General features: G+C 37.1%; 1 protein-coding gene and 1 long non-coding RNA gene across 5 annotated transcripts in view; both read left to right on the top strand.

Annotated features, from left to right (window-relative positions):
- LOC126968736 (calaxin) overlaps window positions 1–11,543 on the top strand; it is a 199,376-nt gene extending 187,833 nt beyond the window's left edge. For 3 of the 4 annotated variants that reach the window (XM_050813845.1, XM_050813844.1, XM_050813843.1), the window contains 5 exons: window positions 799–1,004; window positions 3,973–4,075; window positions 7,869–8,131; window positions 8,666–8,788; window positions 10,755–11,543. In XM_050813845.1, coding sequence (XP_050669802.1) covers window positions 802–1,004; window positions 3,973–4,075; window positions 7,869–8,131; window positions 8,666–8,788; window positions 10,755–10,863 — 801 coding nt within the window. In that variant the 5' untranslated portion in view covers window positions 799–801 and the 3' untranslated portion in view covers window positions 10,864–11,543. Of the gene's footprint in view, window positions 1–798; window positions 1,005–1,979; window positions 2,064–3,972; window positions 4,076–7,868; window positions 8,132–8,665; window positions 8,789–10,754 lie in introns of those variants that run through there. The other variant, XM_050813846.1, reaches the window with a different exon arrangement.
- LOC126968774 (uncharacterized) overlaps window positions 1–12,033 on the top strand; it is a 384,859-nt gene that overhangs the window by 113,316 nt on the left and 259,510 nt on the right. The window lies entirely within an intron of this gene.

Genomic DNA, 12,033 nt, shown 5'->3' with positions numbered 1-12,033 from the left:
TTTATGTTTTTCGAGAATCCTGTGCGACACTACATTGTAATTAAGGTGACTTACACATCCAAATGAGTTGAGTTTTCTTTAGTGTTAATTCCGCCAATATTTGGCGAGACAACACGTCCTGAGGATGCCTCGTGTAGAGGCGAAACACGTGTCGAATTGCTTAAAGACAAATATTGGCGGATTTAATAAAATTAACACTAAAGAAAACTCAAATAATTTGGATAAATGGATTTCCGCAAAGTAACGCCTACTTCAATAAATTGACTTACACAAATGATGGTGAACGTTTTTCTCGTCTCGTCACTTTTTCTTATAAAAAAATTGTTATTACTAAGATCGGAAAAATGAAGGAATATTATGAATTTTAAATGTATTCGATACACAGAGAATAAGGGGTTCCACTCCGGGAGTGAGAAGTGTAAACTTGAACATTAACGTTGAGCATTATTGAATATTTTGGAATGGTTAGGGAATAATTTCGTACGAATTACTTTATTTATCAGTATAAAAGTACTAGCATTTATGTGGTTAAAAATAATATTAATTTATTGCGCAATCGTACACAAAAATGACAATTTATATTGCATAAAAAATTAAACACTTCAGAACTATTACAATTATTTTGCATTAAAAAGTTTAGTCTCTCACTAAAATCAACTTTCATCCATAGTTTCAACGACCGTCGAACGAATTTTCGATCAGGCCACGTGTCCTGACGCGAGTTTAACATTTTATACCCATTACAGAAAAAGTGCTCAACGCCGCTGAAGAAGTTCTCATATAGACTTTCTTGTTCAGAGAATGGCAGAAAGACAGAAGCAGATAAGTATGGCAGCTAGCGCCATAGCCATGCGAGGTGTGAGGCTGTTCCTAAACGCGGGGAGGTCAGCAGCGGAGAAGGGATCACCTCCCAAACCACGACCTCGCGTCAAGCCGGTCATACCTGGAACCAAGTTGCTGAAGGAACAAATGAATATACTGCTGAAAGCTACCAGGTTTAACAAGTAAGATACTTAATATACACGTAAATATACGTTAATAATTAGGTGTTATGTTCTGTTTTTTTATGAAAATAAGGGATGAGACGAGCAGAACGTTCAGCTGATGGAAATTGATACGCCCTGCCCATTACTATGCAGTGCCGTTCAAGATTATTGAAAAACCCAAAAATTCTGAGTGGCACTACAACTGCGCTCGTCACCTTGAGACATAAGAAGTCAAGTCTCATTTGCCCAGTAATTTCACTAGCTATGGCACCCTTGTTTTATACATTGAATAGAAATCTAAATAAGAAATTTCTAGAATTGACATAGTTTCGTTACAGGTGTCTTATAGACACCAGCAGTAAGTAGTGATTTAGTATATATCGAAACAACGAAGATTATATCTAACTGAGAAACTCTTCCATAACTTGTTAGTTGTCACTTAACATATAACATTTCATCGGTAATTTTTTTTTCTTTTTAACTAAACTTTTCTCAGATATCAAAAGGCAAAAAGAGCAACCCTTAATGTTCTGATCACTTTGTTTTCCGTCGGTCCGTCTGTCTGTCAAGACCCTTTATATCTGGAACTCGTGAAGATATCGAGATGAAATTAAAACGATATAATCAAGTCTACATTCTCTTGAAGTTGTGAAAAAATCAAACTTCTAAATAATCCTAAAAAAAATACGGCCGTTTTTGCCGCAAAAGCGTAGCAGTATTTAGACATTCACAAGTAAATCAAAATTTTTAGGGTATTTTCCGTTCTTATTTATTTAGTTTGTATTCTCTATAACCCCAAATAACTATAATAACATTATATTTTACAATTTTAATGAACTATGATAGATTTACGAGCTTTTCGGCTTTAGTTACTATTATTGTTTGTAAAGAGAAGACCTTTGCGTGATGTATGGCCCCTTTCTGAGCCACAAACTCATTACTCACAAGTCCTCACTCCTCAGTCCTCAGTATATTTACGACCTTCTGACGAAGTAGACGCGTTATACTGAACATGCCACATCGGAAACTTAACGAGAAATCACTCGATTCTCTCTACCGGGCCACACATTTTAACAGGTAAGGATTTTTTGAAAATCTACGTAAAATCAAGTATAACATTAGTATTTTCTTTGATTAACCCGAGTGTTACACATTTCAATAAAACACTTTTTAAAGAATTAAAACACGTGTATTTACAACTTTGCAGTCCCCCTGAAAACGAGATCTGGGAAGGTCTTGAAACGTCGGTTTAACTAAAATAGTAATAAAAATTTAATTTTTACGCAAAAATCAAATGTAAAAACAAAGTTACAACTACACGCGTTTTATTTCTTTAAAAAGTGTTTTTATTTAAAAGTATGACATTAATAATGTTGTTTATATTTTACTGGTCGCGCGCTGGTGGAAAATATTTGAATTTTAAAGTTAAAAATATACTCATTATAATAGCAAAGTGTTGCAAACCACAATTTGGTGCGATATATTTGCAGATTACATGTTTTTTTTAAATTACTTTTTATTACTGATATTTTTTTTAATTGTCACGAGCGCCCTCAGGCTATTTTAAAAATAAATCAAATTGTTACGTATCTAATTGTAGTTTTTATTAAAAGAGAAGCTACTTTCTTAGGCCTACTGTGTTCATTTCGCCTGTTCTTCTCAGGCAGGCATATATTTTGAAATGGATCGTAGATTTTGACGTTCAATAAGTGATAATCTGAAATCCTTTTTTGACATACCTACAAGTATTTCCTCTTTATACATATAAAGTATACAAATGATATAAGTATGAGAAGTTTCGTCAATTATTTGCGGATTCCAACATGGCGGGTTCTACAAAGGATCTGATTTATTTTATAATGGTACCAATCTGGTAAACCCTTTCAATTTTCGAAAAATAAGACACAACAAGACTTGATAACCTCCTCCTTTTTTTAGTAGGTTCAAGACAACCCTTTAGAAAAAGAAATTAATCGAAATATTGCTTTCATTGATTATTTTTATTGTTTTGTTTTTGACTTTTTTTTTACAATGGGACGGTCTGGAACATTCATTTGGGGAGGAAAATTTGAATCGAATTTATTTTATTGTAATATTATTACTTTTATTATATATATATGTGTGTGGTGTGCATTTACCAGTGGGAGGCTCCTTTGTAAAGGATGCCGACTAGATTATGGGTACCACAACGGCGCCTTTTTCTGCCGTGAAGCAGTAATGTGTTAGCATTACTGTGTTTCGGCGTGAAGGGCGCCGTAGCTAGTGAAATTACTGGGTAAATGAGACGGTAATTCTCAAGGTGACGAGCGCAATTATTGTAGTGCCGCTCATAAATTTTGGGTATTTCCTAAGCGGAACTGCATTGTATTGGGCAGGGCGTATCAATTACCATCAGTTGCACGTCCTGCTCATCTCGTCCCTTATTTTAACAAAAAAATATTTAAGTTATTACTGAAACCAGTACCTGGTACCAATACATTTCGTATTATCATTACATATGTCATTAAAAAAGTTATAAGTATTGAATGTCGTAATTTTTATATTTAACATGACACCAACTTCATAATGTTACTAATATATTTATTTTGTTCTAATTATATGTACTATATCATAAAGTTATATTATATTCAATTTAATAAAATTGTTGACGAATTATTATTATTATTAAATTGTTATGGAAGACGGCAAATGTCGGAAATATGTCGGTCTCAGTGACTACATGTTTGTGCCATTTGGTGTCGAGACACTTGGCCCGTGGGGCCCAAAGGCGCGGATAATATATCTTATTACCTCAATAGGGCTACTGGAAACCCAAGCGCTGGCAGCTATTTCGGTCAACGGATCAGCCATGCTATCCAACGCGGAAATGCCGCCAGTATTCTTGGTAGTTGGTACGCTTCCCCGTAATGATACATTTAATTTAATGTAATCATAGTATTGTAAATATTATTATAAGATTTGTTTTATTTGAATAAAATTGTTGTAGGAATGAGTTGGAGGCATTATTTTCAATGTACCGAAGACTTGTCTCCGCGGCGCAGCTAGCAGCCTCTCCTACTGTTGTTGGTCAACCTGCACCCAAGATTGATGTGAGACAATTAATTTAGAACCACTTATTTAGTTTTGCACATGAGCTGTAATAGTTTCTCAAGAATTTTTTATATTTACTTATGGATATAGCCAATATCCGTACCACAAGATGCAGCGATCATATGGTCAAGATCGCCGAAATTCGTTCGATGAGGGCAACGCAGGACCGATCGTCGTGGAGATCTTTGGGGGGAGGCCTTTGTCCAGCAGTTTTCGTCTTCAGGCTGAAATGATGATGATAGCCAATCTTATGGATTGTTTTAGACTCCAAATTATCATGCCGATTTGAGCGCGCTTTAAACTCTCTATGACCATAAATGGTCATAATAACATGCTGGTGTCTAGCAGCAAGAGACTCTATCTAGATGTTTAAATTATCTAAGACTTTGTTTTATCATTAATGCTGCTTTCATTTTTTCACCTCATCCCATCCGATATCACAAATAAGCTCATATTATTGAGGCGTAAATATAATATAATAATATAATATTGTCACACTTTCACACAAATTATCTTGTCCCAAACTAGGCATAGCCTGCACTGTGGGTACAAGACAACCATATATTTAATACAATATACTTACTTAAACATACATATAAACATCCATGACTCGGAAACAAACATCTATATTAATCATATAAATGTTTGCACCTACCGGGATTCGAACCCGGGGCCTCTAGCTTAGTAGTCGGTGTCACTAACCATTTTTAATTTAGAGGTAAAACTTCTTCAGGCGCCACTTGAAGGTAGCTCAGATTTTTTTAACAACAGGTTTATAATGTTTTTAACCATTATAATTAAATGGTTTCAAATTGCTCGGTAATATTTTTTTATTGCAACAGTATTTCTGGGCAGACTAAGTACATATATAACGCATCCAGTATTCAAAAGCGGCCAAGTGGCTGTGACGTACGGACGGACAGACAGACAGACATGACGAATCCATAAGGGTTCCGTTTTTTGCCATTTGGCTACGGAACCCGAAAAAGCATTAAGGTACGGACAGACGTGCTCATTACTAGCACGAGAGCATGCTTTTATTGAGCATGTGCTCATTACTAGCACGAGAGCATGCTTTTATTGAGCATGTGCTCATTAGTAGCACGTGTGTACTGTAATGAGCATACTTATTTAGAGCGTGCTTAAAAATCAACCGACGCGGTTTGATTTTCGAGCATGCTACCTGAGGCGCGGGTAGAAGGGGGCATGCTCCGAGCGCGTCTGAACAGGTTTGCTTATTAGCATGCTATTATCGATTTGATCTCGATCCGCGGCGGGCGACTATGATTATTTTATTGAGTTCTGTATGGATATCACTGTCACTATATCTTTGTACATCCATTTTGTCCAAGAGCCTGGTGCCAAATAGCAGCACGTCTGTCCGGTACGTTTGCTTTGAGCATGCTTATTTATGAGTATGTTTAAGCAAGCATTCTTATTGCTGGCAAATCTGAACAGTTGCATGAGCATGCTAACTTTAAGCATACTTAAAAGCACGCTTTTTTGAGCACGTCTGTCCGTACCTATAGTTGATATCGCGACTTTAATCTACATTCACGAACCACTGTTGAGTAATGGTTATGGATGATAAATTCACTTCTATATGACATTATGTGTTTGCACGCAAATCACTAGCAGCTACTAAATCGTCCGCCTTTTCCCCAGCTGACTTAGTACCGGCAAATAGTTGATATCGACTTTATTTTTAACCGACTTCAAGAAAGGAGGAGGTCTTCAATTCGACTGTATTTTTTATGTTTGTTACCTCAGAACTTTCAACTGGGTGAATGGATTTTAATGATTCCTTTTTTATTTGAAAGCTGGTGCTTCCCGTAAGAATTGGTAATAACAATAATTATAATTAGAAATATATTAATTATTAGATTGTGTAAAAATACGCACTTGTTTTTACTTTTTGTGCATTATAATATATCTATTTTTTTAGTTTAGGGGTCATGTTGTGAAAGTCTAAGTCGAGTTTGTTAGTCTTTTGTGGGGCGATGTCTATGCCTTATAACAAGATCCCAGAAAATGTTGAAAACAAAAGTATTACGATATTCAACAGAATTGTTAAGAAACGTTTGTGTGGTAAAGGTTACTATAACATAAAAGACTTTCTTAATGATGCCACAGTTTGGGAGTGGAGCGACCGCCCTTAAATTGTACAATATTACTTTGTTATTTTTGATGAAAAAAAAGGAGCCCGCTGAGTTTGTTGCGCCCGTTCTTCTCAGGTCCGAGGCATTCGTTTTGGAATGGATGGTAGTTTTTGACTTTCAATAAGTGATATCGCATCCTTTTTTAGTAAAAATATTGCTTGAATTTGATGGGAAATGGTGCGGGAACCGCCCATGGACATCTGCATAACTAGGGGTTAAGGCCCCTACCCTTAACTTAAGGGGATTCGTTCCAATAAGAGGCAGCGGATAGCGGTCCTAGCTTTTGCCACTTCGACGTTCTATATGCATTACTAATCGGGTCTACATTTATTAATAATAATAATGATAATTCCTAAGCACAAAACAGCTCGGTTTAGGGAAACTTTCAGATTCCCTTCAGCAAAAACTAGGAATGACTTACCCCCTCCTCTACAGAAACAAATGAGTATCGGGTGCTTTAAGAAAAAATACCGTTTTGCTCTACTAAAAAAAGCAACTTGCTGCGGAGAACTTAAACCAGATCCACTGGAAATTCCTATCTCTAAAAGATTTTTTCTGTATGCGGATATAAACACATGCCAACACACACGCAAACACACACACACAAATACATACACTTGCAAGGGTAATAAGACCACTTTTTTAAATTATTACATTTTATAAAAAGAATGGATCGGTCAACGGATCAGCCTTGCTATCCAACGCGGTAATGCTCCCAGTATTCTTGGTACGCTTCCACTTAATGATTCTTCTTCTTCATACGGGCGCTTCAACTCGATGTCATATGCGCCTATTTTGCGTGCGAGGGTGATAGAGGCTACTCCAACCAGCCAAGCTCCTCCAAGAAGTCACCCAACTTCTTAACGTCTCGGAAGACTTCCCGAAGAGCGCCTGGTGACCCCAGGTGCTTCGCCTTGTAGTTTGCCACCTCACTGCATTCCAGCAGAACGTGAGCGGCTGTTTCCTCTGCCCCCAGGCAACCTCTGCATAGAGGGCTGTCCGTGACACCTATATTAAAAAGATGCCTGTTAAAATTGCCGTGACCTGTGGCCGCACATAATATTAATCTTAATCGACACCGATTAAGTTGTAAGATTTCCCTGGTAAAACGCAAGTCGGCGCAAGGTAAAGCTGCTTTGGCTTGCCTGCTCTCCTCAAGGCTATCCCAGTATTGTTGATGTAGTGCTTTTATCTTTTGATTTAAGTGGTTCTTCAACCAACTATGTGGCAGATGCAGGAAAGGCTCTGGTCCAACCGGTTGGGTCTCAGAACCCCTTAACGCCACTTAACTTAACTTAACTTCCACGTAATGAAAGTTTTAACTTTATGTAGTCGTAGTATTCTAAATATAGTTATAAGATTTGTTTTGATTAATATATTGAGTTTTATAAAAAGATAGCTTAAGTAGGTAATCGGGAGGCCATAATACTTCCACTCCCACTCAACACCTTAGGGAGGAGGGGATGGCTGAAAAACAGCGCTGCACGGAAACATAAATCCGTGATTCTATGTCAGGTGAAGCTGAGCCTTTTCCTTTTGCCTATTGTTTAATTGCGTAACTTATTATTCATATGATATTTGTAATGTTGTGTATGGCAATAAAGAATTTATTATTATTATTGTTTAACTTCAGAGTATAGACCAGAACACATTTCGCGACGTGATGCATAACACATTCGATCTGGTCACAGAAGAAATAGTTCTCGATCGTATCTGGAGCACTTGGGACCGCGGTACCAACTCTGGCGAAGGATCGCTCAAGTTTGAACCCTGGGCGAAGGGTCTGAGCGTTATACTGAAGGGTACTCTTGAAGAGAAAAGGACGTTTTGTTTCAGAGTTTATGATTTGAATTCTGATGGATTTATTACTAAGGACGAAATGTTTATTTTACTCAAGTAAGTAATAATTGTTTGCTATCATGTTTATCTGGCGGGCAGGACGTTCAGCTGATGGTTATTGATACGCCCTGCCCATTACAATGCAGTGCCACTCAGGATTCTTTAAAAAAGCCAAGTGATCCAGCTGTTCACAGAGCACTGGGTCCTCGGCAATTTGAGCTGCGTGGTACACCGTCAAATAGATCGAGCTGATACTGGGATGCACCAGACCAGAGATGACAGCAATACTCCATATGTGGCTTTCATAGTGGCGCTTTGTAGAGCGCTAGAATGGGCCGGCTTGAAGTATTGCCGTGCTCTATTAATGACGCCCAGTTTTTATATTATATAATTTTGATAATCAACATAATTTATTGATGACGTTTTGCTAACTATGCAGATTCAATGTTAAAATTCGGCTACCCGCATTTTAACGTCATACCGGGAGAATTGTCAGGTATATGAATTTACAGGCTCTTCAAAAGACATCCAGTGATATGGTAGAAAAAATATGCATTTTCTAGTTTGTTACTACGGTTATTAATGTTACAGAAACTCACTGTTGAAGCAACCAGGTGACGAAGATCCCGACGAAGGTGTACGAGACTTAGTCGAGTTGGTTCTTAGGAAATTGGACGTTGACAAAGATGGAAAAGTCTCAATGGATGACTACAGGTTGGTTACAAAACGTTTGCCCAGAATTCAGCTCTCTGTATTTACTCTCTAGTCAACGACCATACGACCAACGATTACTATTCTGAACATATATTTAAAAAAATTTGATATCTTAGAAAATTATTAAACAATTATTGATGCGGAAACCAGGGGGCATCTGATCCCTCGTTGACGTAAAAAAAGAAATGATAGGGTTTATTCTAAACTTACATACATACATAAAATCACGCCTCTTTCCCGTAGGGGTAGGCAGAGACCACTTCTTTCCACTTGCTACGATCCTTACATACTTGTTTTGCTTCGTCCACTTTCATTATTCCTTTCATACATGCTCTCCGGTTTAGGATACTCTTGACTTGGCCTTTTTTCAAGACGTCCCTGATTTGATCTTGAAACGTCCACCTAGGTCTACCCTTTCCAACACTCTCATTCACACTAGCCTTATACACTTTCTTCGTCAAACGTTCTTCATTCATTCTCTCGACATGTCCAAACCATCTCAGCATACCTTTCTCAACTTTTGTCACAACATCTTCTTTCAGACCACAACGTTTCCTTATCTCACTATTTCTTATCCTGTCACTAAGTTTGACTCCTATCATACTTCTCAACGCTCTCATCTCAACTGCATTTATTCTGCTTTCATGTTTCTTCTGCCATACCCAACTTTCAGTTCCGTACATGAGTGTTGGAACCAACAACCCCTCATGCACAGCCAAACGAGTCTTAAAAGGAGTACAAAGCTCCATTCACCATGTTTCCTGCATTCACTCTTCTTTCAATATCACTCTCATACTTTCTAAACTTATTATCTTTATTATCTTATCCTTATTCTAAACTTGCATTACTTATTTGCAAGCAAGAAGTATTGTATAAATTTTGCCTGGCATTTGCACGAGTTACAACTCTGCAAACAATAAAATAACGATTGAAAAAGAGATATAAAAATTGAACACTTACACGCATTATACCAACTCATCATAGGTATGGTGCTAACACTTTTGATTAGATCCTTTTCGTGTGGAATCTGCACTTTAGTTAATATTTCCCATACAATAGTCAAATTTTTTGAGCAAATGATGTCTGATACCAAAACATATTTAAAATATATAAGAAACTCTTAGATAATTTATACGTCTAGATAGTCTCCTGCTGTTAGACAACCGTTAAAAACAGGCTACTTTAGTATGCGCACAGAACAGAGAAAACTAGTTGAAGTTGCATCATGTCATTTTATTATGGAAATCGATAACGCCAAACTCACACATTTATTATTATAGCGACACAGAACAACAGAAACTACAGAACTATTAACAACAAAAGTAAGTCGTATCAAGGAAATCTTCAAAAACAAAGCGGTTATAGCATGAAAATATCACGAAATGTACCTAACAGTGATGAATCTGCAAACCGTACTGACATAACAGGACGAGCGCGAGGGGGTGAAAGGAGGTCGGGGGTTTCACGTTCCAGCGAAGTCCAGAGAAAAAGTGACCGTGTAGTAATAAATTTTTCAACATTCTCATTTAAATTATAGCTTATTCTAAATAATCCTACTTTTTTTATATAAAAGGAGGACAAACTAGCGTATGGGTCACCTGGTGTTAAGTGATCAGCGCCGCCCACATTCTCTTACAACGCTACAGGAATCACAGGACCGTTGGCGGCCTTTGAGGAAGGTGTACGCGCTTTTTTTTAAGGTACCATGTCGTATCGTCCCGCAAACACCGCACAATGAAGCTCATTCCACAGCTTTGTAGTACGTGGAAGAAAGCTCGTCGAAACCCGCACTGTGGAGGACCGCCACACATCCAGATGGTGGGGATGATATCTTAATTTGTGGCGTGTCGTGCGAAGGTGGAATTCGGCGGCAGGAATCTGGTGAAACAGCTCTTCGGATCATTCCCGTGATAAATGCTACTTCACATATCTTGCAGCCGTATACCCTGACGAATTTTTTTTTCAGAGAAGCTGTGAATCAAGAGCCTCTGCTACTGGAAGCCTTTGGTCAATGCTTACCAACGAGACGTCAGGCTTTGGCATTCCTTAAAACATCATCCCTAAAATATATCTAAATACAGTAGCTAATTTAATATATCAGTGTTTCCAGAGGCATTGGAAGTTCGCAGACAGACAGACAGCAAAAATGTTGATAAGAAAAATTATGTTTTTATCGATAATGCTATATATTAATAGAGAGAAAGACACGAGAAGTACTTAAGGCGACACTAAATGCCAGCGACCTTGAGCGATTTGAGTTCTCGCCGCCATCTATGTAACAAAGCCAATATTTTCAAAATTCTTGGGTGGAAAACAGTTTATATGCTTACAATCCTCATTATTCATTACTAATCTGAATAAATATGCCTAAACAAAAAAGTACAAGCTATAAGAATAACTTTTCTGAGAGTTGTACTAAAAAAATGCGTCATGCCATGCCAAAAAACTTGTTTAACTGCAAGGAAAAGAAGTAGTTCAAAATGGCTCTGGAGTATCTAACCAACAGCAAGCATAGGCAAACTACAAATAAGACTTAAGGATGTGTGTAACAGGATTAAATAGTGTTCATAGCTTGAAATGGTATATTTTCACTAAAAACTTGTCTAAAAACACCTTGTTTGCGTGTTTTCTGCTTACTCTTCGCCTTAACGTAGGGCATTGAATAAAATGTGAGAATGCGCATTTGGTAACTTTTATTAAATCTAATTTAATTATAAAAGTTTTAATTTCATGTAGTCATAGGATTGTAAATATAGTTATAAGATTTGTTTTGTTTGAATAATAAATAAAACTATTATTAAAGGACAATGGGGAATTTTGTATGGACCCCGCCCCACCCTCCAACAGTCATGGAATGCGTCTAAATAGAATAAATTTACTAGGACTCAACAATAGTATAAATACTTGTTTTAATTGCAAATAATTTAGGGTTTACTTATAATAAAAAAAAGTGTGTGTGTACGCGCATATGCACACAAGAAGCCATTCTTCTTTGGCCTAACAAAGCAAAAATCATTAAAATTATTTATTCCTCGTGCTATTCTACGTTTGTAGAAAGAACATTATTGTAAAAATATTGCAATGATGGCCTTGACAATTAATTATTAAATAATGAATACGGCTGTATGGGCTTGAACCTTTACCTGTCCTAATAATGGACGAAGAAACCAAAAATAAACGAATAACGCAAACATCAGAAAATTTTATGAACCAACGTCAACCTGTTACTTTTCTGATGCGCGCGC

This window comes from Leptidea sinapis, chromosome 16 (assembly GCF_905404315.1).
Source record: "Leptidea sinapis chromosome 16, ilLepSina1.1, whole genome shotgun sequence".
In the NCBI taxonomy this organism is placed as follows: Eukaryota; Metazoa; Arthropoda; class Insecta; order Lepidoptera; family Pieridae; genus Leptidea; species Leptidea sinapis.
Note: the sequence above shows the minus strand (reverse complement) of the source record. Positions and strands in the feature narration are given on the sequence as shown.